A 25,238-nucleotide genomic window follows, 5' to 3' on the forward strand; every position below is an offset into this window, starting at 1 on the left:
AGACATCGGACTGGTTTTCACTATGCATGTTAGTTTGACTTCATTGACCTTGCATGTGGTCTGTTTTATTGACTAGTCGCTTAGAACTGTGACAGCCATCTGCAGTTCTTCTTTGTGGTAGCTTTAGCATTAGCTATCCTAAATTGGGGAGAAACCTCCTTGGTCACTTCAGTACTCCATCACTTTTGAATATATTGAATCACAAAATTCCAGCGCAGGTTCCTGTTGGAGTGCTGACTAATAGAATTATGAAAATTGTCTGCTTATTCCTATCCTTTGCTCTCCAGATTATGACAGGTAAATAACACCCAGGAAAATCTGCTACTTTATGCTGTGGCCCCTGAGAGTTCTCAGCATCAAAGTTGCAAAACTCTCAAAAGCCTTTTAGAAATCTGGGCTGTARTAAAGTGAATCATGTAGCTTAGTGTCTGTTGACGCCTTTAAAAATTTCATGTTCGTGAGGTATAACTTTCTCTTCTACAAAGCTGTTTTGACTGTTCTTTGTTGTATCATACTTGTCTAGGTCCCTATCAGTTCTGTTCTATATTATAATAATTCATACAAGTTTGCCCAATGGCAAATTCTTACATATTGGTTCCTTCCTCTGATTCCTACCAAACTTCTTAAAAGTTACTGTCTAAGAATCCTTGTTACCAAGTTTATTAATACATTATGTGTCACAATTAGTCCAGCATTTTTATGTTTATTTTCCTTTGAGATCTTAGGTGATGTCTGACATCCCTGGCAGTTTCATTTTAACTGGAAACAAGTGTTCTAACATTTCCTCTCACCTCTTTGTCCCGTATGCTTGTCCAAAATGCAGAATACTGTCCCCAATTCATAATACATTTCTTAGAAATTAATGCATTTTTAGGGACAACTATTTTATGTATTTCATACCCTAGCTGAAAAGTTGATCAGGTATCACACTCTGATTTTGGGAAACAGTTTTGACAAGTGTCATCCCATGGATACCTACTATTTCAAATCAGCCTTTTGTAATACATACCTATTACTAAAGGTATGGGAAGGTTTTAGTGTGTGTGTGTGATGGGTTTGTTTGTTTTTTGTCGTGAACAAGTGAGAAGGTGTGCAAAGTTACCCAGGAAGTGGGTTGCATGAAGTAGGTAGGCAATGCAGTTCTGCGGTCCAGTTGGCTTATTTAAAATTTTCATTTGTAAACTGAAAATCTGCACTGATTTAGGCTCACATTTTACTGAATTTCACTATGTTCGTGCTGAAACTTAAGTATCTGTGAGAACTTTTTCTCAGTACAGCCTGTACAAACTACTGAAATACTCTTCTGAGCTTTTGAGGGCTGTTAAATTTGGAATTCACTTCATCTTTGATCTACCAGAGTTCAGATTTGGCAGGTTTTGGAGCATAGTGTAAGATGCATAAATTTGATGCGATCTGAGATTAATTTTTTTGTGTTTATTCCTAACAGCTTGGTTGCTAATGGCTTTCTGGCTGCAGCTGTGGCAGTAGTTTTTTCATGGTTCTGTGCAGTTTTGTAGGAATTGGTTTGCTTGCCTTTTGAAACGAGGCTTACTGGAAACATACAGGTGTTGTAAAAACTGGTATCTAAGTAAGTACAACCAAGGAACAAAGTAAAATTATTTTTCGATCAATAGCACTATGAGTTTAAAGTGACTATGCCATTATGGTGTTGAATCTCAAGACTTTTTGTGTTTTCAAGATACAATACAAAAGCTCTTATCAGGCAGAGCTGGTTGTGTAGTAGTTGTGAAACTTCTGGTATGTGTTTTTACTAATGTAAGTTAGCCAATAAGCTAGTGTACAGACAAGTCAAACCCACTTCTTCCTTTCCGAAATGAGACTTGAGAAGAGAGAGCTACATATGTGCGTGCATGCATGAAGCAAACAAAAGCGTGTTACTGAAGGTGATGTGCTCCCTTAAGGTCCCTTCTTGTGAACTTAGTAACTAGTGGTAGGACATTAATGAGATTTCCCTAATTATCAGAAGATGGCCTACTCTTTGGAACCTCTTGCAGCTGAATAGGGCATGCAGTTTTCTTCTCTGTTTTAAAGTATTGCAGGCTAATGTAGCAGCTGTGACCCTGACATATCTATATTGGTTATAGATTTTCTTTGGTCAAGAGAAATACTTTCAGGAGAGAATGACTATTAACGCTGTTAGAGTTACGGAGGTTTGTAGCTGAGGTTTATCTAGAATGAATAAAGTATCCTGCCTTCACTCTGGAAATTAGTAGCGGTCTGGCTGTCATTATTGCAGAGATATTTTAAAGCTTCATGCTGTTACATAATGATTATGATGATTTTTATTCTTCTCCTTCACTTGTCTCTTCTTTCATGTCCTACTGCCATTTCCAACTTAGTTTTCCCTTCTTGTCCTACAAAATCAGCATCATATTACAGAGTATTAATGCATAAAAAGTTGTTCTTTGCTACCCTGAATTTTATCATGCATAATGGGAATATGGACCGTTCCTGTAACTTTAGAATAAAAAATGTGTTTCAGCCAAGTATTTTTAGCCTCCTTTATAGCCAGAAGTGAGAAATGGACACTTCTAAGGCCTAATTCAGTTGAACACCATTACATGTGTCAAGGATGAGGTCAGTTACCCATGTTTCTCTCAGCTGACCTGAGGTGTATTTAACATGAGTAGTCTGAATGAAGAGGCTGGGTAAGTCATGTGTGTATTACTGCATGCTTCTGGAGATGCAAGTTTTCCTTGTACCCCAAGAGAGAGAAGTGGCCTTTATAGTTACAGAAAAGTGACCCCTACGCAACTGGATTTGCTTACAGTTCTGCTTTTTCTGCTGACTTCTCTATGTCCTTTGCCTGTCCATTGTGCTTTTCCTCTACTTTTCCACGCAGTTCCCTAGGTACCAAGATAGTCTGTATACTTAAGTAGTATTTTGCTTTTCAGAGATCTCAGTCTGGACTGAGTAAGGCTCTAGGAAAGCAGAGGGACTTAGAGACTCTGAGAAGCAGTGCTTCCTGTATTTTTCCAAGATCCTGGATGCAGAATGGGAAGCTGTCAATTCAGAAGCCTGTCTGTAGGCTGCAATTTGTGCCCAAGAAGCTAAGAGCAAAGATTGAAGCTTAAGCTGTTAGCATCCCAAACCATCCAAAGCTTACAGTAATCATGTTAAAATGAACAAAGGAAAGAAAGAAATCTTTGGAAAGGATTAATATTGCTATAAAGTTCTCATTCGTACATGGAAAGAAGTTCTGTGTAAGCTGAAACCATTAACCAATTATACTGATCAAATTGGGCTGCCAACTCTATAATTAATAGACGTTCAGTTTAAGAAACAGTATCTTGATTTTTTTTAAGCTTTTCTGAATTTCTTAAATGCTAACATCTTGAAATTGTGTTTGTATGTATGAATGAAAATTAATCTCAAGGAGAGCTGCCAACTCAATCAATGTTTTGTTTACTCTAGGATAAAATACCAATGATTTACAAGCTTAGTATTTTCTGTGAACAAAACAGAACTTAATGTTTTAGACTACAGGTTGAAGTACTTGAAAACACGTTCAGTGAAAGTAGTATGCAATATAAAAGTGTTGATACGTTTCTTAGAAAGTCATCTGTAGTGATTTGCACAGATAGTGATAGATCCTGAAGAACTTCATTTTCTGCCGTGGTGCTTTCACATCTTCCCCTGTCATAGAGCGTGCCATCACTCTTTCCTCTGCCTGCAGTCATCTTAATTTCCCACCACTATTCTTACACTGCTCTGTAGCTTTTCTCATGCAGCCTCTGTCTCAGTGGCTGAGACAGCCACTATATTTTTAAGCTTGTGTCCTAAAACTCTGGACAGTCTTGTATTCCCTTTCTTAAGACTACCTGTCTCTTTCTTGGCAATCTCTGGCATATTTGCTAGATAGATAATCTTTTCATAAAAATGGATCCTCACAGCCTACTTCACTTTGGTGTGGAGTATTTCTGCTAACCCATGAACCTTTTGATGCACGCACTTCTCGAATTTCATCTCCCTTGCCGCTGTGGATTTGTAGTTCACYTTTCAGGAAAAGGTGGTAATTGTGGCAGATACACAACCTTTCCCAGTATTGCATAAAACCATAAAATCATACTTAATCTTAGCTAGTATCTGAAAACAAAAACATTTGCACCTATTTCTCTTCATCAGTTTTCTTACAATCTCTCCAAGCAATTTGTTTCCGTATTTCACCACATTCATGATGATTTTTTGTTTTTTTAAGTTTCCTTTGTTGCAACTTGTGTTCTGTTGCTATATAGTTATGACAAAAGCATGGTTCAGTCTTCTCTGAAAGCCCCATTTCTGTTAGAGAGGACAGAAATTAGATTCCTACCCACCCTTCAGCTTTTTTTCCAAGGCTAATCAAATCTAGTTCCCTGAGCCTCTCATATACTGTATGTGCTAGCTCCCTGGCTGTCCTAGTGGCCCTTTGCTGGATTCTTTTCAATTTGTTGAYACCATTGCTCTGCTGGAGGGTGTAAAACTGAACAGTATTCCGTGACCAGCCTCTAGGATGCTAAAAAGTTACATCTTCTTTGGCTGAATATAGGTGGGATTGATAATGGGGGAGTTGTGTATTGAGTCTTGCACCCTTTATCCTTAGTGTTCTTACTCTTTTTACTCTAGCACCAGAAATTGCTAAATCTAAGCATGAATGTTCTTAGCAAATACCTTTTTTGAGTTTACCTGGAATTTATGAGTATATGGGGGCATCTCTTCTGCCATTCMCTGGACAGTGCCATTATTGGAAAACTTGGAATCCTGTGGGTAGCCTTGTAAATAACCCTTTTCTGGGAGTAGTCCTGTTCACAGGGGTGGTCTGAAAAGAAGTGAACTTCATGTACAAAGTTTATTTGCTTTCATTTATTGTATAGACAGATAGTAAAAGGTAGGAATCCTATGCTTTGGTCAGGCTCAATTACCAGTGAATACACTTTTATGCTTTAGGACTTGCAGAAGGTATTTTTATCTTCCATTTTGTCTTCAAGAGACAATACATATTTCTAATTCTTCTGATTTTTTTTCTGGAAAGGCTCCATTTGGTCCACAACTTTCTTGAACTGTGTGCGTAACTTCTATTAAAGTGTTTCAGCTGAGGCCTTATCAGTGCCGAGTAGAGTGGAAGGGCATCACCTGTCTTTTTCTTCAGACGATGTGAAAAGGAAGAGCTATCGATTTTGTCCCAGAGACAGTCTGAGGCATGGCTTTGTCAAAGACAGCTTTATTATCCAATGGTTAGCTCAGCTGAGATACCTTTTTTTGGCCAGTGCTACTAACATGAAGATCCCAAAGGAAAATAAGAATGTACAGAGCACTACTCATGATAATTGCTCTAGTGGCCATGGCAATCTGATGACTACTTTAAACATCTATCAATCCATTGTGAAAATTCACTCTTGCACCAGAGAGTGTGACTCATTACAAAGAGATGGTATATCATCCTGATCTTCCTTTTCTGCAGTGGAAAGTAGAATACTTGGATTAAAGTCAGAAGTTGATATAATGTATTCTACATAGTAGCAGGAAGCACCTACAAGAAAAATGTAGATGAAAACTCAGCTGGACTGTGGTCAGTGCTTTATTTTTCCTTTTCTATCAGAAAAGGAAAAGGGCAATACAAATATTAAGGCAAATACAGAAGTCTACTTGTGCTTTGGGAAAAATCAGTAAAATAACATTTTATTACTTGTGAAGTATCTCATCTGGTAGGACCTTCAACATAGTGATACCGTTTTCATTAGCTATGGATGTTCAGAAAGGCTATCACTGAATAGTAGCAGTGTGTGGGGTGTGTGGGACAAGATCTTTTATGCTTATTGAATGTATGTATTTTCTGTGCATTTGGTCTCACTGGCAAAGTTTAGGAGTTCTTGATACGGCAAATATTGCCATTATATCAAGTTCTCCACTGACATCTTACACATCATGATCTGTAGATGCAGTGAGGGAAAAACAAAGCACATAAGGATATATCCTAATAAGGAGAATGGACAATACACTGCTATTAATCCGTGTGCCTTTGTATTCTTTGAAATACAGTATTTTAAAGTGTGTATCACAATTCAATTGATACTCTGTATCAAAGCATATAATATCATCATATATAATAATATAATTACATTCTAAAATGAGTTGAAAGTACGCACTGATTTGATAGCAAACAGATAGTAGGGATCTCATAGCACAAAATACAGGGCTAATGGGGCTTCCATTAAGCATCTAGCCTTGAGTTTGTTTTTCCTTTCTTCATGAAAGTGGTGTTGGTTTTAATACCTCTTAGAAGGCTTTGGAACCTGGGAGCTTTCTGTGATTTATTTCATGCATACAGTATGTGTAATTTGTTTCTGATTTGTTCAAACAATTTGTTCAACTTTTTACTTGAGATTTCTATCACCCAAGATAACCAGTTACCTATGTCTTTCCACTGCTGAAGGGCCTTACCCTTCTGTTTACACCGGACTAAGCCCTTTAGTAGTTATAATTACCTCTGGTAACACTTCAGCCTATAATAAAGCTAATACAGTGATGAAATCAGGCCCTGGTGAGGCCTCATCTCGAGTACTGCGTCCAGTTCTGGGCTCCCCAGTACGAGAGAGACATAGAGCTACTGGAGAGAGCCCAGCATAGGGCTATGAGGATGATCAGAGGGCTGGAGCACCTGCCCTATGAGGAAAGGCTGCGAGAGCTGGGCCTCTTCAGCCAGGGGAAGAGAAGACTGAAGGGGGATCTTATCAATGTGTAAAAGTCCCTGAGGGGAGGGTGTCAAGGGGACGAGGATAAACTCTTTTCAGTTGTCCCGTGTGACAGGACAAGAGGCAATGGGCAGAAACTGAAGCACAGGAAGTTCTGCCTGAATATGAGGGGGAATTTCTTCCCTGTGCGAGTGACGGAGCACTGGCACGCGTTGCCCAGAGAGGTTGTGGAGTCTCCTTCTCTGGAGATCTTCAAGCCCGCCTGGATGCAGCCCTGTCTACTATGCTCTAGGTGATCCTGCTGAGCGGAGAGGTTGGACTAGATGATCTCCAGAGGTCCCTTCCAACCTTACTGGTTCTATGATTCTATGAAATACCTACATTAGTAGAGCAGCAGAAGTGGGATTTTACTTGTATTTTTCCTGCGTTCTGTGCGTGTCAGCCATCTCTTCAGACAACTTCTTCAGTGCTTCAGCTTTTATCAGGTAGTGCACATTCACAAAGTGTATTGCTTGGAAGCCTCCCACTGTGGAGCGTACACAGAAAGAGATGCTTGAAAAATGAGGGAGAAGGTACTAACCTGTACAGCACAGGATAGTCTCTGAAATGTGTTGTCTCTTTGTACATCCTGTTATCCTGTTCCTTCTTTCTCCCTCTGCTTTTCCTTTTTTTTATTTTATTTTTTTAATAACACAGTTTTATGTGTTATCTCTGGTATGGTATGGGTGGAACTGGAGTGGCAGCTGGTCCTGTCTTGTTCTGCTTCTGTGTACCTGGTAGTTCATGGCGGTAGTTACAGAATAGGTACAGGCTGAACAGAGTCCCTAGTCTTAAACTTTTAAACTGACCTTGGAGATAGATGACACATCCCTGAAAGTATACTTACAATTCCGTATTCACTGAGGCATGTTGTGATACAGCAGTTTCGTAAACCTAGACAGACAAAATTTTTATATGGACAAAATTCCAAGATACTCAAGTTAGACTCAGTAATAACAGGATTATTTAATAGTGTGTATTGTCTGTCTCAGTTATCAAGGTCTTTGAATTCATTGTATAACAATGTAATTTAATACTGACATACTGAATTGGCAGCCATCAACATTAACAAGCAGTGCATACACTCTGAATTAATTTATTGTTTAGTGCAGGAGAGATTTGACAATGGTACTTCTAAAGATAGAGCAAATCAGTTACACATCTTCACATCTTGCCTTTCTAATACTGTAAACCATTCTCTGCCAGGCAGAGCAGATTTTAGGTCTGTGTAGGAAAGAAAATTCAGTAACAAGTGGTATAGAAGCTCTTACGATAGACAATCCATAAACATTCTCTCTCAATTATATTTTACTATATTACTTACTACACTGTAAGTTCAGTTTTACATGTACATGTTTTTGTATTTGTTTGAAAAAATAATGGCTGTATTGAAGAGCGTATTGTATAACCGGGAATCCTGGTGTACCATATACCAGTTCTCAGTGTAACTCCTGACATAACAGATACTGTCATCATCTTCCAGGTTTATGTAGTTCCTGCTGTTGTCTCGTGTCCTTCTGTTTCATGATCAGTCTTAATTGTCTTATCCTTTTAGTATTTACTCCTTACTCTCCATCGTCTTATCTGCTAATATTCTTTTTTCCATTTCTGTATCAAAAAATAGTTTGTAAAACACAAATACGGCTTTATTATTGCCAGTCGAGGAGAAGTGTTGAAGATGAATGTTCAGAAAGACAGAAGCATAATACTCTCTTCTAGAAAGAAGAACCATTCAGGCTCTCAAACATAAATTTCTTTGCTTTCAAGGCCTTAGCATCCTTTTTGCTCTTGCCTACATTTCATTTGTGACTATGTCAACCCAGCAGTTACTGCTGGGTCCTCAGTCTTTAAGCAACTGTTTTCTTCTGCTTTGCTCTGGCCAAATGTTCATTCTTTTTTTAATATATTCACATTATGCATGGATAACTTGTAACTGGTAGTATGCCATGCTTGATTTACATCCCTTCTAATGATTTCTTTTTTCTATCCTACTTGGACAGAAATCCACATCGAACTCCCCTCAGTTGAATCATTATATCACATACAGCTGAGTGAAATAACAAAGAAAGGTTTGAGATCAGTTAAGTTCTCTTGTACTGAGTGTTCTGTGCTTCTCAGAATGGAAGTCTGTCAAGAAGCTGGATTTGTTTCCATGTATGGCAACTACTTCAGTAAMACAAGAAATTCTGAAAGTTTTATCAAAAAACAGCAAAAGCAGCCTTGCATTTCCAAAATACCTTAGTAGGTTTGGCTGCATTAGAGAAGGCTGTTTGGTCTCTGAGGAAGACAGTCAACTCGGTTCTCRTTAGTCAAGAGACCACTGCATACCAGTGCGAGACCATTGCTTAACCACATAATACATGCTGCTTTAGCTACCAGATGTTTCCTTACTTTGTTCTATCAAATACTGAAGAAGCACTATGAATGTTAAATGCTGACTGTATGCAGAATATAGCAATTATTGTGGTGTATAGTGATACTTTCTAATAGTACTACAAATAAATAGACCTATTTCTTGCATCTTCATGCTCCTCCTTCCCTCCTCCAAGCTTTTAGCTCGCAAAAGTTACCTTCAAATTAAGTATTTGCTCATTTGAGAACTGTTGCCTGAGAGACCTTTTGACTTTCAGAAGTTGTCAGGCATTTTTTTCCATGTAGATCAGCAACATCTCTTTAGCTATTCTCAAACTTTGTGCTCATTTGATGCCAGAAATAAATAGAAGCATTTTGCTTGCATGTGTTTTAAAAATGAACAGACTCTAGATAATGGTGTGGCAAAAGAAACGATAGCAACTTCAATGTACCTAGGAGATACAGTGAGAAAAAAAGGATGTCTTAGACTCTATGCAAAGGAGGAAAATGGTAAAGCACTTTACATTAGGAAATGGAAGTCAAGTCATTTGAAAAAGAAAAGAGGTATATAGCTGACAATAAACTGGTTGCTGTACTGTGGTGTAGATGAGGAAATACAAAAGAATTTCTGTACTCAGTGTAGCTTTGAATTTGTGAGCTGGTGTTGAATTCTGATAAGGGAAAAGCTACGTTAGGAACGAGACTGTGACAGTAAAGAATTCTATCATTAGGAGATAGCAGAAGTGGGTGAACAGGAGAATATCTTGAGGCAAGAAGGTAATGTGAAATAATACAGCTATAGGAGCAAAGCCAATGGTGCAGAATCGTGTTATATATTGATATGGTAATACTTACGTTTATGTGGAAATACATTTGTGTGTATTTAGATAAACAGCAAAAAAAAACCCTAAAACAATAATACAAAGTAATACTATAAATGTAATAGTATTAAATTATAAGAAATTTAAAGCATAGAAAAATAATGCCAAATTTCTAATAATATATTATATTACAGTAACGTAATATGTAATAAGGTAATTCCAGTACCAGCAAAAATACTGCTTCCTGTAATCTCATAATGAATTTGATTAAACATAGGGATCTAATCACACAGATACAGAATTAGTTTAGTTTAGTTGTTGGGGCATTTGTTTCTCTAGAGAGATGCAACTCTTTACGGAACCTTCTGTCACAGTGAGTTGATAAGGTTTCACTAATAAGTAACAGCTTTTACCCCTATAAAACTTCCTTCATTGGGCAAATATTCACTCTGTAGGTAAGATTTGTGGGATTTGATGTTTTCTAATGCTTTGTAACTCATTAGTTTATTGTTGCTGTTTCTCATCGGAATGCAGTACCTTTGAATTCTAGGAATCAGTAAATAGTTTCAGGATTTCAAGGACAACGCAGTGTAGCTGTCGTAAGATTTATATTCAAGCCTGCAAAGAAAAGGTGTCTAAAATGTGTCTCATAGTGTAAAAGTGCTATCTAAAAATAAACCTTGATTTATTTGCAGAAAGCCACATTCTTGAGGATGTAAACAAGTGTATCATTGCATTGAGAGAACAAAACACTGACAATTTGGATCGCGCAGCAGGTGCAATCCGAGGGCGTGCTTCAAGAGTAGCTCATATTGTTTCGGGTGAGATGGACAATTACGAGCCGGGGACTTACACTGAGGGAGTGATGAAGAATGTTCGATATCTGACAAAGACTGGTAAGTCTGATTAGTAAACAATATTTTCATTTTCTTTAGTGGTATAAACTATCCCTTTACGCTCCATATTTAAAATAAAGTTATGATTCTCTAATGCGCTAATTTTTCACTAATGATTTACTACTCTCTTTTGTTTTTCAACAAACTGATCAGGATGATAGTGTGCAGTTCAAAAATAATTTTCAAAAGTTTATTAAAATTTCTTGATATATATAAACATTTTTAAATTAGGAAAGGCTTTTACCAGAGTTTTTAAATAAATGGAAGTAATGGTGTTTGGAAGGCTTGTCACTGATGAGGCAGCAGCTTTAAGTTGCACTACTGGTATCACCACATTCGATTTAAGCAGATGAAAGGTAGACTCACTAGTATCTTAGGTCTAGTTTAAAAATATGTACAACACAATTGAAACCAAAATATGTTTTGTTGATAGGAGAAATTATTTTTTGAGACAAGAAAGTTGAAAATTTAAATAAAATAGAAGGAGAAGCAAATTCATGATTTGCCTTTATATACTATTTAAGGACTATTGAGTAATGACTTAAATGATCTCTGGCCTTTCATAATGTGTACTTAATCAAAAATATTATCTGTGAGGCTCCCAGGACTTCCATATTTTCAGTGATTACGAGCTTAAAATATAATTGAGCAGTTGAATGAATCATAACGAGTTTTCTGGAGAGTCTGTGCAACCCTGGAATAAAATTCACCCTCTGAAACTCAGATGTCTAAATTCCAAGTTCTGTCAGTATAAGCAGATTTCTTTAAATTTACATTAAATTTGACTGACATTTACCTTATTTTACCTCAAGACAAGACAGGAATTTTGTTTGATCTTTTTAATCAATTCAAATAAGTCCAAGGCAGAACTTCCTTCATTTGAAGTAGGAATGACCTGACATGCATGAAGTGGAAAAAGGGACAGAATATTGAGAAGAGTTTGAAATAAACTTGCCTGTTTTTTTTTCCTCCTTTTCTGACATTTTGAGGAGAAAATCTGAGAAATTCTAGCATGGCACTCTTCTTTTTCATAACTTCTGAAAGGAAAGTACTGTGACAAATAGCAAGGAAAGTAGCAGTGGGAGAGAACAGTCTTGATTCCCATGTAGAAGCTTGGTCCTTGTTTCTTGAAACTGGTAGTGTTTAAATGCATCAGGAATTATCAGTGATTCCTGTTACGCTGCATTGTTGTGACAGTAATATGTAATAGCCCTAATTTTACGTACCTACAAAAGACAGGGAGACATAAAAGTGCTTTTGGTTGGAATATTTGGCTGTATCAAGGTATATCAAGGTGTTGTCTGTTTGATTTTCTTTGCAGTAGTTCAGACATTAGAATCAAGTATCCTTAAATTATTCAATATGACTGGAAAAAGAAAAACATGTACTCTGCATTGTTATTTGTATGATCTGCAATGAATAGACATCAAATCGTTTTTGTTATTTCAACTAAAATGGACAACGCAGATACACTGTGGCACTCAGGTTTAACCCAATACATACTGTAATACCTAGGCCTTTTTCAGCAGGAGCCAGCTGATAGGCTGTAACAGATGAGGCAGATGAGGCTTCAATAAGAAAGAACTTAATACTTCTGCTGCCATCAGCTGATAAGCTAGTTTACATGAGTAACCCAGGGCAGTGAAGTGTGTCCTTTTAGGCCCAGTGAAAATGTAGCATGTTACTGAAAGCAGATCATTGTTCCAGATTTTACTGTTTCAGAGAGGCCAACCTCTTCCCTGTTAATAATACTTCATGAATAGCTATGAGTAAACAGACGCAAAGCTAAGTTTAATAGAAAGGTGTGTAAAATGAACAAAAATATTTCTACTATATTATATATTCCACTATATTATATATATTCTATTTCAATTACAACCTGAAGAAATAAAGTTTTATGCTCTGGGAAGTATACAGGTGGCTGCTGTAGGAGTGGATATGATCAGTAAGTAGCTCTGTTTAAACCTACTGATTACTTGAGACCTCTTTGAAAAGGTCCATTGTATCCTGATGAAATGCTCACCAGAGATCCCTTCCTGTTGAAGGCCAGATAGGATTTTTCATATTCAGACATGAGACATGCCCCCCCCCCCCGTGAATTGGTGGTTGTGTGTTCTACCAAAGCGCACACTTTCAGTCTTTGCAGCTCGACAACACGAGAAGCTAGCCAAATTTGGATAGAAACAGTGATAAATGTCCTTTCACTCCTGACATACATTCTGGATATTCGAAGAGATACAAAAACAACCCATGGCAAGTGCCAGCAGTGTTTCACAACCACATCATTCCAGCACTAATACAAGTTATATATTCTTAAGAAAAAGTTGCTTTTCTCATTTTAGGTATGTAGTTTCCATTCACTTGAGTATGTGCTTTTCTCATAGGGGAATACATGGAGCTTGCACTGAGGCCTACTATTTGGTGGTTGTGTAAGATCAGAAAAGAAGTATATGTGAAAATACCAGAATTTGTCTTATCACAGGCGTTTGTTCCAGGCATTCTCTGAGTTCTACAGTTTTCACTTCCTTGCAGGAGTTGGAGTAAATATCGTTGAAAATCTATAATTTTGAACATTGTTTTTGCTTGGGCCAATAAGCAAGAACAGAAGATAAATTATGAGACTGGTGAAAAATTAAAAAGTTATTTCTTAAGAAAGAAGAAAAAAGCTGTATCAATAGATAATGTTCATGCAGAAAGACCAAACTTGCTAAATAGCATAATTTTTAGATACTACATGTAGAGCAAGAATACTGCCTATTCAGTTTCTCTGGTATTATATACCTGGTGGTCTTGGGTTTACTAGTTTACAGCTTTTTCGTAAAAAAAACACTTGTATTGAAATAATCCTGTTTCTTCTTTTTTTTTCATTTGAGATAAAAATATACTTGTTTCTCTAGCCAAGATATCTCTGAGAATGAGGCTGAAGAAAGACAGCCTTACTCATGCAAAATTACATTGATGAAATTCTGGGGCAGACTTTGGAAGGACTCTGAAATAGAGAAACAAAGTAGGGGAGAGGAAATGAGTAGGAAAGAAACCATGTGAAGTTTTGGGTGGAACTGAGACAGACTAGTTAACGACAGGAGGAGCCTGTAGTTAGTGAAGATGGGATTATGGAGTAAGAATGTACCTGGAAACTACAGAAGAATAAAAATGCAAATGAAAGAGCCAGAAATGGGACAGATGCAAGTTGAGGATAATAGGGCAGAGAAATTGTGGATAAAGAGGAACAGATAAATTAATGTTTTTTAAGAGATGGAGGCTAAATTGTAGGTCGTATGTTGGGGTAATAGAGAAAAGAGGAAAATCTCTCTGTTACAGAATATTTGGGAAAAGAGCCTGAGATCACTGAATCTGTCTCTTCTGTTAAAAAATCTCACAAACATTTGTGGCAGTAAGGCAACCTATTTATGAGTAATACTATAATACAGTTCATTGATACAGTGAGTATTAAACTGCCGCATAGTTTCTTAAGTTGGACAGTCCTGTTCAGATACGAATTATTGCTGACATTCAAATGGATCTCAGAGTACCAAACAGTAGTGCCTGTTTTCTCAGACTTAAATTATCCTTCTCCTCCATCCCTACATTCTGCCCATTCCCTCTCCTGCAACAACAAATAAAACCCCAAGTAATGAAACTCTGTTAGATGATGGATTCAAGCTTGTAAAAGTTAGGTAATGCAAGAACTAGAGCTGTTTTTGCAGTGTTGGCATTGCCCTGTGTATATGTGTATTACGATACTGTAACTATGTGATTGTATGCAGTTGTGTTGCAGAATAGCTGTTTAATTCAGTGTAAAGAATGAACCTCCGTTAGGCATATGGAGGGGTCACATATTAAGGAGGCTGTTGTCCGTAGGACCAATTTGGAAACTAATGAGGCAGAGGATTGGAGGAAGAGAAAGGAGGGTCTGATAGTTAAGATAGTTCATTTAGACTGCTCCTCTCTGTAGAGAGAGTTCCATTGTGATACTGTGCAAGTTCATTAAACCACAGCTAAATACGAGATAGAGGAATCATTCCCAGCCTCCTGCTCCAAGTGAGCCCAGTGACTGCTGCCTAATTCCACGTCACAGTGAGACTGGGACGTGCTCTGTCCCCTCCTGTTCTCTGTGCTCCATGGGAGGATCGTGCAGGGGTGTGGACAGGAAAGAGAGATGTAAAACACTCCAGCTTACTCCCTGCTGTAGATGATTAGGAAATCGGCAGCAGGAGTTATGCCCCGGAATCCGTCTGAAACCTTTAATGACCATTGTAGTAAAGAATGTTTAACCATGTGATTAATATACTTCATACAGGCAGTTTTAAACCAGCATTTCTTTTCTTCGTGTGTAAAGGTGGTAGACTGTAGACTGTGCTAGGCTATGTTCTTGTGTGGTTAATGCTAGTTATTACTAGTACTTACCTGGCATTCCTAATGCCTGGCACTGTTTATTAGACTGAAATAGGCAGATCTTCGCATTTTTATGGAGTTTCGTGTACTGTTGCGTGAAAGCAAAATCTTCAGAAACTCTGAATATAAGAGTGTAAAGATACTTCCACTTTAGAAGTGAAAGAATAATTAAACTGCTGCAGATTTTGACAGGCAATAAAATAATAAAGTGGATGAGATTTGTACTAAGGTAACCAGTTACCTCTGCAGGAGGAATGAATCGTATCTAACCTTCCATTGTAATACTTAATGTTGAGGACTGGTGTTGCTCCTTTATCTTAAAGGTTTTTGAGCAGCACCTAAATAAATAAATTCTAGGTCAACATAAGCATGCACAGTACTGCTCTCAGAAGATATTCATAACTGCTGTGATACTGTATTCAAATACAGGGCTTTGATTTTGCTTGGAGAGGGAAAATACAGCATTGATTCATAGAGAGGACGGTCTRTTCGAATAGGTGATAAAAATGCTATATTTTTACTCAATATAGTTGAGGATGAACCTGCAGTTTGAGTTCTGTGGATTAACAACAGAGTTTTACTATTTAAAGATCTATATAAAATACTGGAAGGAATATACATTTTTTGTATATACTTTTCATTACCTTTACATAAGGTGAACATTTAGTATGCTTCATAAAAATACTCCACAATTTAGTAGAAGATCACTATTTCTTTGAAACTGGTATTTGTGACTTGTAGATAAAACCCAGAAATAAATACTTTATTGGTAGCAGATCTGTAATGTGTTCACAGATCTCGAAGTATCTGAATAGAATTGTTTCATCATACAAAGATAAGTGTCAAATCTGGAGACTAAAAATTCATTACAAGTTTTGCAGATTGAATTTTTTAGGTAATTTGGAGAATTTAGTGGGACTAAAGTTCCTTGACTGTACAGGCACAATGTTTCGATATGCACTGTACAACATAGAGGCCGCAGGTGAGGCTGGTGAGGACAGTTACAGCATGTTAAAGCCCGCAGGGCCCTGACAAAAACATGAAAACACTCAACCTGTGTGTTATTGGTGGCATTTAAAGTTGCACTGAGTTCAGTCAGATTTGAACTTTAGTTGGTAAATATTTGTAATGCTTTCTCATTGTTCTGATGATCCGCATGATCAACAGAGAATCTGTGCTTGCCATTCCTTATTTTAGGTGCCAGTTTGACTGTTCTGATGACATACTGAAAAAAACATTCCTTGRGGTAGAACTCGGCAGTGTTGGTCACCGCGTCGTCACAAATACGTTTTCAAATCCTTGTTGGAGCATGTTCTAGCCCAGACCTAGATAGAGTCGGTTAATATCCTGCACGTTGTCTGGAAGCAAGACGCAAAGAGGAGACTGAGTGGCTCTTGTGTGTGGTGGCTTTGAAGACTCTTTTGGAAGACTCCAGGCACAGGTGTTAGTTTTCATTTTTGATGCATCATGGGAACTACCATTCCAGAAAAAATTACGAGCTTTTTTTGATTAGGGCTTTAAATACAGGGAGAAGTTTGAAGAATGTTGATGCTGTGATTCTCACTGTATACCTGCAGGTTCAGTCCACCTTTTCTTGCAAGCTTTCCCTTGTATTTATGGGAAACCCCTTCTCAACCTGCTCAAAGCAGTTGCATCTATCCCTATGCCTATCCCTATGTCAATCAGGGAGGCCTCTGCAGCATTCTTGTTCCTGTTGACACACGTGTTCATATGCCCTTCTAAATTTTATCCTTCTAGTAAGAGAAAAGCAAAAATACCTATAGTTACTATTCACAAGTTCTGGCTGTTAGACCTTCCTCCCCCCCCACCCAGTAGTTGAGAATGTCAGAAGTAGCCCACTCTTCTAATTTAGTTGTATTTTTAACTCAAGGGCCCATTATGTTTGATACGCAAGAGAGCATAGCTCATAACTTAATGCTTCTGAGCAGACGAATTCATTCTTGTCATGTTTGGTTAAAAAAAAAGTCTCTGCTATGAAACTCCATTTATGAAACTGTTATTTTTGCTTTTGCAAAAGATATGCTCTGTGCAGTGTTTCAAAAGGAATTATCTGAAATCAAAATAGAAATGAATATCAGATGGTTGGAGAAAGGGTTTTTCTTTTAAATTCCTATGTTTCATCTTTTATGAATTACATGAAGTGCAGTGTGGCGTGCAAATGAAAAGCAATAGCGTGCTTCATTTTTCTCCTTTGGATATAAATAGAAACAAACACTCCAATCTGTATTAGAAACTGCAAGCAAAAGTGGCTGAGTAACGTATTAATGATAATACAAACAGCATTCATGATGGGGCACAAAGAAGAGTTAAAATGCAAATTTGTGGCCTAGAATTGCTGCAGTTAAAGTAAATGGAAATTCAACCTTATCTACAATGTGAACTATCAAACTTAATAACACAGGATTGTATTTTAAAATAGACATTAATATGGATTAATAAAATACAAATTAAAATACAGTGAGACACATTGTATCAGTTAGGTTTTGGGAGTGAAACAGAATTCCTTTTTTTTTTTTTTTTCCCTTCAATGAAGAAAATGATTTGGAGAATTCTGTTTTCTCATATTTTGTGATTGAATTGGATCATTTGTTTCCCCCCAGAAGTCTATTTAGTGAAACATTATATGTATAAAAGTGAAAGAAATGTCTCAGTCACCTGACCTTGTTTACTTGAATCATCTTTTCCATTTTTGAGGTAATTTCATGACTGAAGTTGTGATTCAAGAAATGCTTAAATGTATCTGCTTCAAATCATTCTTATGTAGCAGAACAAATATGTTTAAATTCAAGTGGTCACCTGGTGTTCGTTCTAGTGAATAGGTGTTGTGCAGAATTGGGACCAGAATGCTCAAGTAATAAACTTAGTGTTGAGCTGCTTGAATGCAGCAATTAATAAATGCCAAGCTAAGATAAATGGATTTAGAACAAAATTGTGGCACTACTGAGATCATTAGAAGTACCAAATAGTTACGTGGAGATCAGTAAACAAAGTGTAGACAAGGTTGATGCACATATAGCAGAGAGATATTTTTTCCCCTCAAAAAAATGATGCAATTTAATTTATACTCTGCAGATTTATGGCAAAATGTAGAAGCAAACATTCTTTGCCTTTGCAAAAGTGACAAAAGATAACCTGCTGTGAAGATGATAATGACCCATTTGTATTAATAGGACTCCCATGTAGTAAGTGCTATTCAATGCAAAATGGAAAGTTCCACTCCAGGTACTTGAGAACTTCAGAGTAGATTTTCCTCTGCTTCACAAGTGCTTCTTCCTGTTCAAGTCTTTGTGTTTCTTCCAGTCACTAACAGCTCTTTCTGGACTGTCTTAATCTGTGCTCTTAACCTGTTTCTTTAGAAGATAGAACTAATGGTAGACTATTTCAGATGTATATTACTGATCATTACTTACGTGGTAGCTGGAAAATGTGAAATTTCATTTTGATCTCTACGCAGGCAGCTAAAGCAAACTTCCAGAGATCCTTGAGAGAGTACCTAGTGCAAGAAAAATGCATAGAAACAAAAACCAGCTAACTCTGCACTGACTTCCTGTTGACTGCAGCTAACAGCCTGATTCCTTTGCCATCTTTGTGCTTGAGAGGCAGCTATGTTTATTACTGTCACAAACTGAGCAACTCTAAAGCAGACACAGAGGGCTCCCTCTAAGCAAAGAGAAAGTATTCGTTCACGAGTGGCTAGCTGTAAAGGTTTGGTAAACTACTTGGAAGCAAGACTATGTGATTATTTCTTTAGAACTTTAGGACTTGCTTCATTTATTAGTAGACTCCCTGGTTTTGATGACACGGGCTTAGCCTTGGATGTAACAAAACCAATGAAGAGAAAATCTTCAGGTAACAATTAGGGTTGCAGAAACGGAGGCTCCAACTTACAGTCACTTTGAACAGCTCTAAGTGCAACTGTCATTGACAGCAGTGGTGCCACCAAGCCCTGTCTGCCCATTTTTATTGCCTTCTTTATACCACTATTAGCAAGTTACCTGTCTGACCTGGTAGGAGACTAGACTAGGGCACTGATTCAACTCAGAACTGGCTTGGCAACCAGAAGATGTTTTCAGCTGCTTTGATTCCCTGACCTTCCTCATCATACAGCTTTATGATTACTAGTATGGAGGTGAGAACATGCATGTAGAGATTTTGGAATGATCCCTTTTTGATGGTAGTCTACAGTTAGATCAGATTGAAGCCTTTGCACTTCATACAAAATTCACTTACAAAAATTATCATGTTTTTTTTACATACAGACTTACGGTATTTACTCCTGTGTGTCACAAGACTTTCTGTTTTTGCACATGCCTCTAAGTTGAGCCCAGTGATTTCAGTTAAGGGAGGTCATGCTGCTTTTCATGTGGAGTGAGTTCAGGAGGAATGGACAATATCACCATGTATGAAGGTCATGCAGTGGCAAGGAATTGATTAGGTGAGACAGGCCTGGGGTCCACGCTGTCCGCAAATAAATGCAAAAAGACCCTCGAGTTTTTCACTTAGCGTGACCTATGGGAAGGTGTTCTCCTCATTTCACCTCTCATGATCAATTTGTCCTTGAACATGGCAGCAAAGCACAGTAGTTAGAGTTTAAAAAGGAGATGATCTGTGTGATCTCATGAGCGTTAATGTGTTCTTTTGGATGTTGTGACCTGTCTTGGATACCTCATACAATACAGTCAAACACTTCCTCTAAAACAGACGGGCGAACAAAAACTGTCCCAGGGTTTGTCTGGTTGTTTGTTTAACTGGTGGAACGAGATCCTGTGAAGTGGCTAGCTGAAGCCCTGAACCATGAAATATGATTGCAGACATTGTCTTAATTCAGAGCTGTAATGTCCCTGCATTTGGAAGGCTGTGCGGGGACTAAGGCATTAAGTAGGGGGGAAGTCCGCAGGCTCATAGATTTCAGTGTCACAAGGAATGTTTTGTGCCCGTTCAGCCTGGAATGCCTCTGTAATTGCTCAGGAACATTGATGCTCCTATTGATATTTTTCCTTTGTATGAATGTTTATATTTTGAAATCTATCAGTGTCTTGGTTTCTAATCTAACTGTACAAGCAGTGTGTGCCATAATATTTTGGTACAATGCCAGTTTTTGCATCATCACTTGATACAGATTTTTTTCCTCACTTGTGTTGCTTTTCATTTTGATTGAGTTATTTTCTAGAAAGGAAGAAAAACCCAGAGAAACGGGAAAGAACTATAATTATATGAGAACCAGTAGTATATGATTAGGATAATCACTTGCAGCACAGAAAATACAGTATGTAAAAGAAGTCCAAATTTAAGTTCAGAGTACTTATGTGACACTTTCCGGGAAAAAAAAAGTATCAGCAGATTATTAAAGCAATCATTTTTCAATCTTGGACTTGAAAAAATTTTGCTGAAATACTATCAGGTTTTTTTTGCTGGAGAATACTTCAGAGAAAAAGATCAGCCAGTTGTAGATCTTCCTTACACTGGGTCTTGCAGTGAAACTCTGGAAAATGTTATGCATAATTAAATTCTACTGCATCACAGAGTGATGCTAGCCTTGTGTGTATCTAAGTGATACAATTATTTCATTGCAACTGAATATATATATATGTATATCTACACATTTAATAGATGGGGAATGAGATCACTATGTTGGGGGTGTTTAAAAGACTAATAAGTTAGTGAAGTTTCAACTTTCAAAACAGCAATTCACTGTATTGGCATTCATTAATACATGTTGCTAATGATAGGTTTTACTCATTATCAGCCATTTCATTTTCACATGCAAAACAGTTCATTCTTAACAAGCTTACCCTCATCAGCTGTGAGTGTGCAGTACCATAAAGTTGCTGTCATATAGTTAGTGCTGATGGCTATGGTTCTTGTTTTGGTCTTGATTGTTGAGGTGCTTGAGCTCAAGAGTTCTTTAATAGGGAAGCTGGAACTGAAGTTGGTGACTGCTTTCTTCTCCCTGTTCCCATGCTCGCTGGTGGTGGTTTTATGCTTCTGGTCTACAGAAGAAGAAAAAGAGTTATGTTGTCTACTGTCTGCCTAGTTCATCTTGTTTGGGGGACCAAGACTTACTGGTTTTAGTCAGACGTCTTTGTTGGCTGTTCTTCACGATTAGTCTCTCTTACTGTTTCTGTCATACATGTTTTCTGCTTACTTTGATTTCACCAGGCATCTTTCATGCAAGTTCTACATCCTTTGTTTTGGCAGATTTTGCTACTTGTACATGTTTTTCTGTATCCTGTTTGTGTCCCTATACCGAAAGTCTACTTCTGTTCCTTTGTAGTCACATATTATTTTAATGTGTGCATGTGCGTGTGTGCTTAGTTGTGTTAAAAATACTTGCTGATTATGTAATTGGTGGTGTTGCAGTGTTACCAAATGCCTATACAGTGGCTAGTTTCACTCTTTCTGTAAAGGTATATAGGATCGAAGGCAAGCAAATACTAGTTACATCTTAATTTGAGTCCTTACTGTTCTGTTATGCTTTCATTATGCAAAAACTTCCACATGAAATAATACGTTGATCCCACAAAGATCGTTTATAGTACTTTTTGTTTTAAATACTCAAGAAAAGAGGGAAAACTGCAGTGGACGACTCAGAGTTCTTTTCTGTATTGGCCTGTGATTAAGATTGGCAGAAGAACATGAATTAAATATCTGTTTCATGTCTTTACAAACTCAAAAAATGTTACTAATCCCTTTTCCTGTGTATAACATTTAAGCTTATTAGCACAAAAACTGTAATTAAATTTGAACAGTAATTCTTGCTGAGGGCATATATCAAAAGCACGTAGTCACAAAGCTCTTCTTGTATGTATGTCTGTACAAGTCATTGGATACAGTATTTTAATTAAATGTCACGTGTTTAACATTGCATCACAGAAATGTTAGCAAGCTTGAAATAAAGTATCTGTACTATTATGGAAGTAAATTTGGAAACAATCTTCACATGAATTTTTTACAAAGAATCGCACTGATTAGGGTTTTAAAAGGACTTTCTGTCATTCATTTGGACTATTTGCAGTGAGTTCAGGCTCATTTCTGCAGTAATTCTATTATTATTTTAATGTATTTTTGAACACATCTAACGAAAGTGTCACTACCACTCATTAAATAGTTGATTCCATTCTAAATAGCATGCCTTGGGAGGTGTAACTTGAGCCTCTGCCTGAAGACTCTCTTGTATTTCAAATTGTGTGCCATGGATGGCCCAGCTGCATTAGCTTGGATGGTTATTATTTATTATTTGATGAGTGTTTAGTATACACACTTTGGATTAGAATGACATTACGAATAAACATAATATTTAGTATTAGCATTTGATTACCAGAATATACAAGTCTGTTCATGTGAATTGAAATCCTTAGATACCAGTCTGGAAGAAATCTGTACATACTTGCTTTTAAATCCCAAGAACTGCAAACTGTTCTTTGGTCTCAAGAGTGTGGGATGAGGGAGGAGAATACTGAAAAAAAGACAGGTACAAGAGACCTAATAGGAATACTTAAATGCAAGCACTGAGAACAGGGTAATTTTTTTACCTTGCTACCTTAAGACTGTTCAGAGAAGGGACATTCTAGATCGTTCACACTCCTGAGTGTCAATTTCAGCACCGTTCTTTGTATCTGTTACTTGAGATTATGTCTGAAAGGGGATTATTGCATTATTAACATACAATACAGTTTCACTGGTTCCAGCATCTGTCGGATCCCAAGAGCTCTTGGTGCCTGGAATAATTTTGAGCTCATTTTGAAGCAGGGGACTTGGAGCTTCCTGTGGACCTCTTCCAGTTTTCCTCTTCAGTTTTCTGTCTCTTCCTAGAGGTAAAATGTGAGAGATCACACATTCCCTGACACAGTCATAGCCTACTTGTAGAGATGAGGCAAGTGCACCTGGAAAGGTAGGACGTAAAATGTGGCCTTGGAATGCTTCTGTAAGTCCAGGTTCTGCTGCCTGTGTAGATGAGCAAACAGAAGTCCATCTGAATTGTCCACATATCAACAATGAACTTACTACATCATCATGAAAAGACCAGAGAAGAAAGACACTTAGGAAAACCCTAGCTATGCTGTATTACCTGCTGCCATAGCTTCACCAGCTTCTCATTGCCCTGAAGACTGCTAGACAGCCTTTAGTGCTCTTCTAGTTCTGTTACATCACTCTCTTTTTTATGTTGCAAGCTATTCTGTGTGCTTCTAATCTGATGATGAAACAAAGAAACCCCTCATCCATCTACTCTTCATCTTCACAAGGCTCATAGTCATCTTACTGAGATGGCTTGGTTTTGCCACCAGTGGAAGCCTTATGACCTTTCCTATTGCTTACTCATGGTTACAGCTTCCTCTTAGAGCTCTGTAGGGAGCTAGATTTTCTTAAATGTTATGCCAGAGGAACTTTGGAACTCCCTTTGTTTTCAAGTTGCCCCAGAACCACTGACAGTGTAGGGTTCTGGTTTCTTGGATTCTCTGTAGCCCTGAAGTTTTTTTTACAAAAATATTGGTAAACATGACAAATTTTATAAATATATTCTTACACTTCCTGAATATATTATACTTACAAAAATGCTGCCATTCAGAGGGGCCTTGACAGGCTTGAGAGATGATCAGAGAGGAACCTCATGAAGTTTGACAGCGGGAAGAGTCCTGCACTTAGGGAGGAATGTTAGCCCCATGCACCAGTGCAGGCTGGAGGCTGACCTGTGGAAAGCAGCTCTGCAGAGGAGGGTCTGGGAGTCCTGGTGGACAGCTGGTTGACCATGAGCCAGCAAAGGCAACCGGTGGTATCCTGGCTTGCATCAGGACAAGCACTGCCAGCAGGTTAAGGCACGTGATCCTTCCCCTTGACTCAGCTCAGGTGAGGCCACATGTGGATTGCTCTGTCTAGGGTTACCTGGCACTGTTTCTTTCTCTTGAATTAGGCTGTGTTATATGTGCATGCACAATCTACCACACTTACTCTCCCTTGACATCCTGGAGGAACTGTGGCTTTCTCAGCTGAGAGGAACTGAGAGGGAAAACCATCTCTTGCCCATTACATTCTGGCATAAGCCCAAGGGTTGGCACCTGGGGAGTAACCTGGCAGAGATGGCAGGGTGCAGAACTATCTTGTTTCCAGTACTTGAGATAACAACAGTAAAAAATAGGTAACCTGTGTTTTCTTTTTTTTTTGTGAAATGCTTCTTCAGTAATTTTTGCCTTTTGACAAATAAATAGATCACAATACCTTTCTTAATTTAAAAAAATGGAAAAAATACAAACAAATCCAGTATTTTTAATGGAGTTTAAGAGGTATCAGTAACACTGAAATCTGATGTAGGGATTATTTTGAACTCCAGCATGAGCTTAGTAACTTTTTGGTTGTGTTTTTACTTTGATACCATGCTTCTGTAATTCAATACCTGTAATAGTTTCATTTGTTAAGATGCTCTTTAGTCAAGCTTTGTGTTAGAGTCAGACTTTTAGCTGTTGAGATAGTTGCTCTTTCAGCTATGCTGATCAATAATGAAGTGATGTTGATGGCTTAATCCAGGTTCATTAAAAGTTACCAGTAGTTGGACTGATACTTTTCACCTCTTGAGCACTGGCTTTCTACAAAGTTGAAAACCTGTTGTCTGCATGATTTTGACACTAAAAATAACAGACATAGAGTTGCTAGATCAGAATGAAGTGATTAGTGGAGTTTACATTTCTGTGTTACCTGATGTGATTGTGCTGTGCAGGAATGGTAGCCTCTGAATTAAGTGCTTGTCTGTGACTGCTGTTAAAACTATGAACAGGAATCATTAGTTTTTGGTTGAAAATGAGAAGGTCAAGCAAAAGTGTTTAAGAGTTTTTAAGTTTTAGAAGACATGGCCTGTAAGGAAGGACCAAATTAATTGTTATTTAAAAGAGGTGAATTAGGGAAAATTTGATGAATTTTAAAACAAAAAGCTTAATTTTAAGAAGAGTAGTTTTTTTTTTTTTTATCACCTATTCTATAATTCAGTTTGGATCTTGGGGACTTGGAAGTTACAGTTATGAGCAATATTGTTTTTT

The 25,238-nt window shown here is 37.6% G+C and overlaps 1 protein-coding gene across 3 annotated transcripts in view; it reads left to right on the forward strand.

Moving 5' to 3' along the window:
* The window catches only part of CTNNA3 (catenin alpha 3), a 446,797-nt gene that overhangs the window by 329,815 nt on the left and 91,744 nt on the right, over window positions 1-25,238 (forward strand). For all 3 annotated transcript variants that reach the window (XM_085301619.1, XM_085301618.1, XM_085301620.1), the window contains exon 12: window positions 10,597-10,797. In XM_085301619.1, the coding sequence (XP_085157745.1) occupies window positions 10,597-10,797 (201 nt within the window). The remainder of the gene's footprint in view (window positions 1-10,596; window positions 10,798-25,238) is intronic.

This window comes from Rhea americana, unplaced genomic scaffold, assembly GCF_003343005.1.
Source record: "Rhea americana isolate MKP2758 unplaced genomic scaffold, rheAme1 scaffold_179, whole genome shotgun sequence".
In the NCBI taxonomy this organism is placed as follows: Eukaryota; Metazoa; Chordata; class Aves; order Rheiformes; family Rheidae; genus Rhea; species Rhea americana.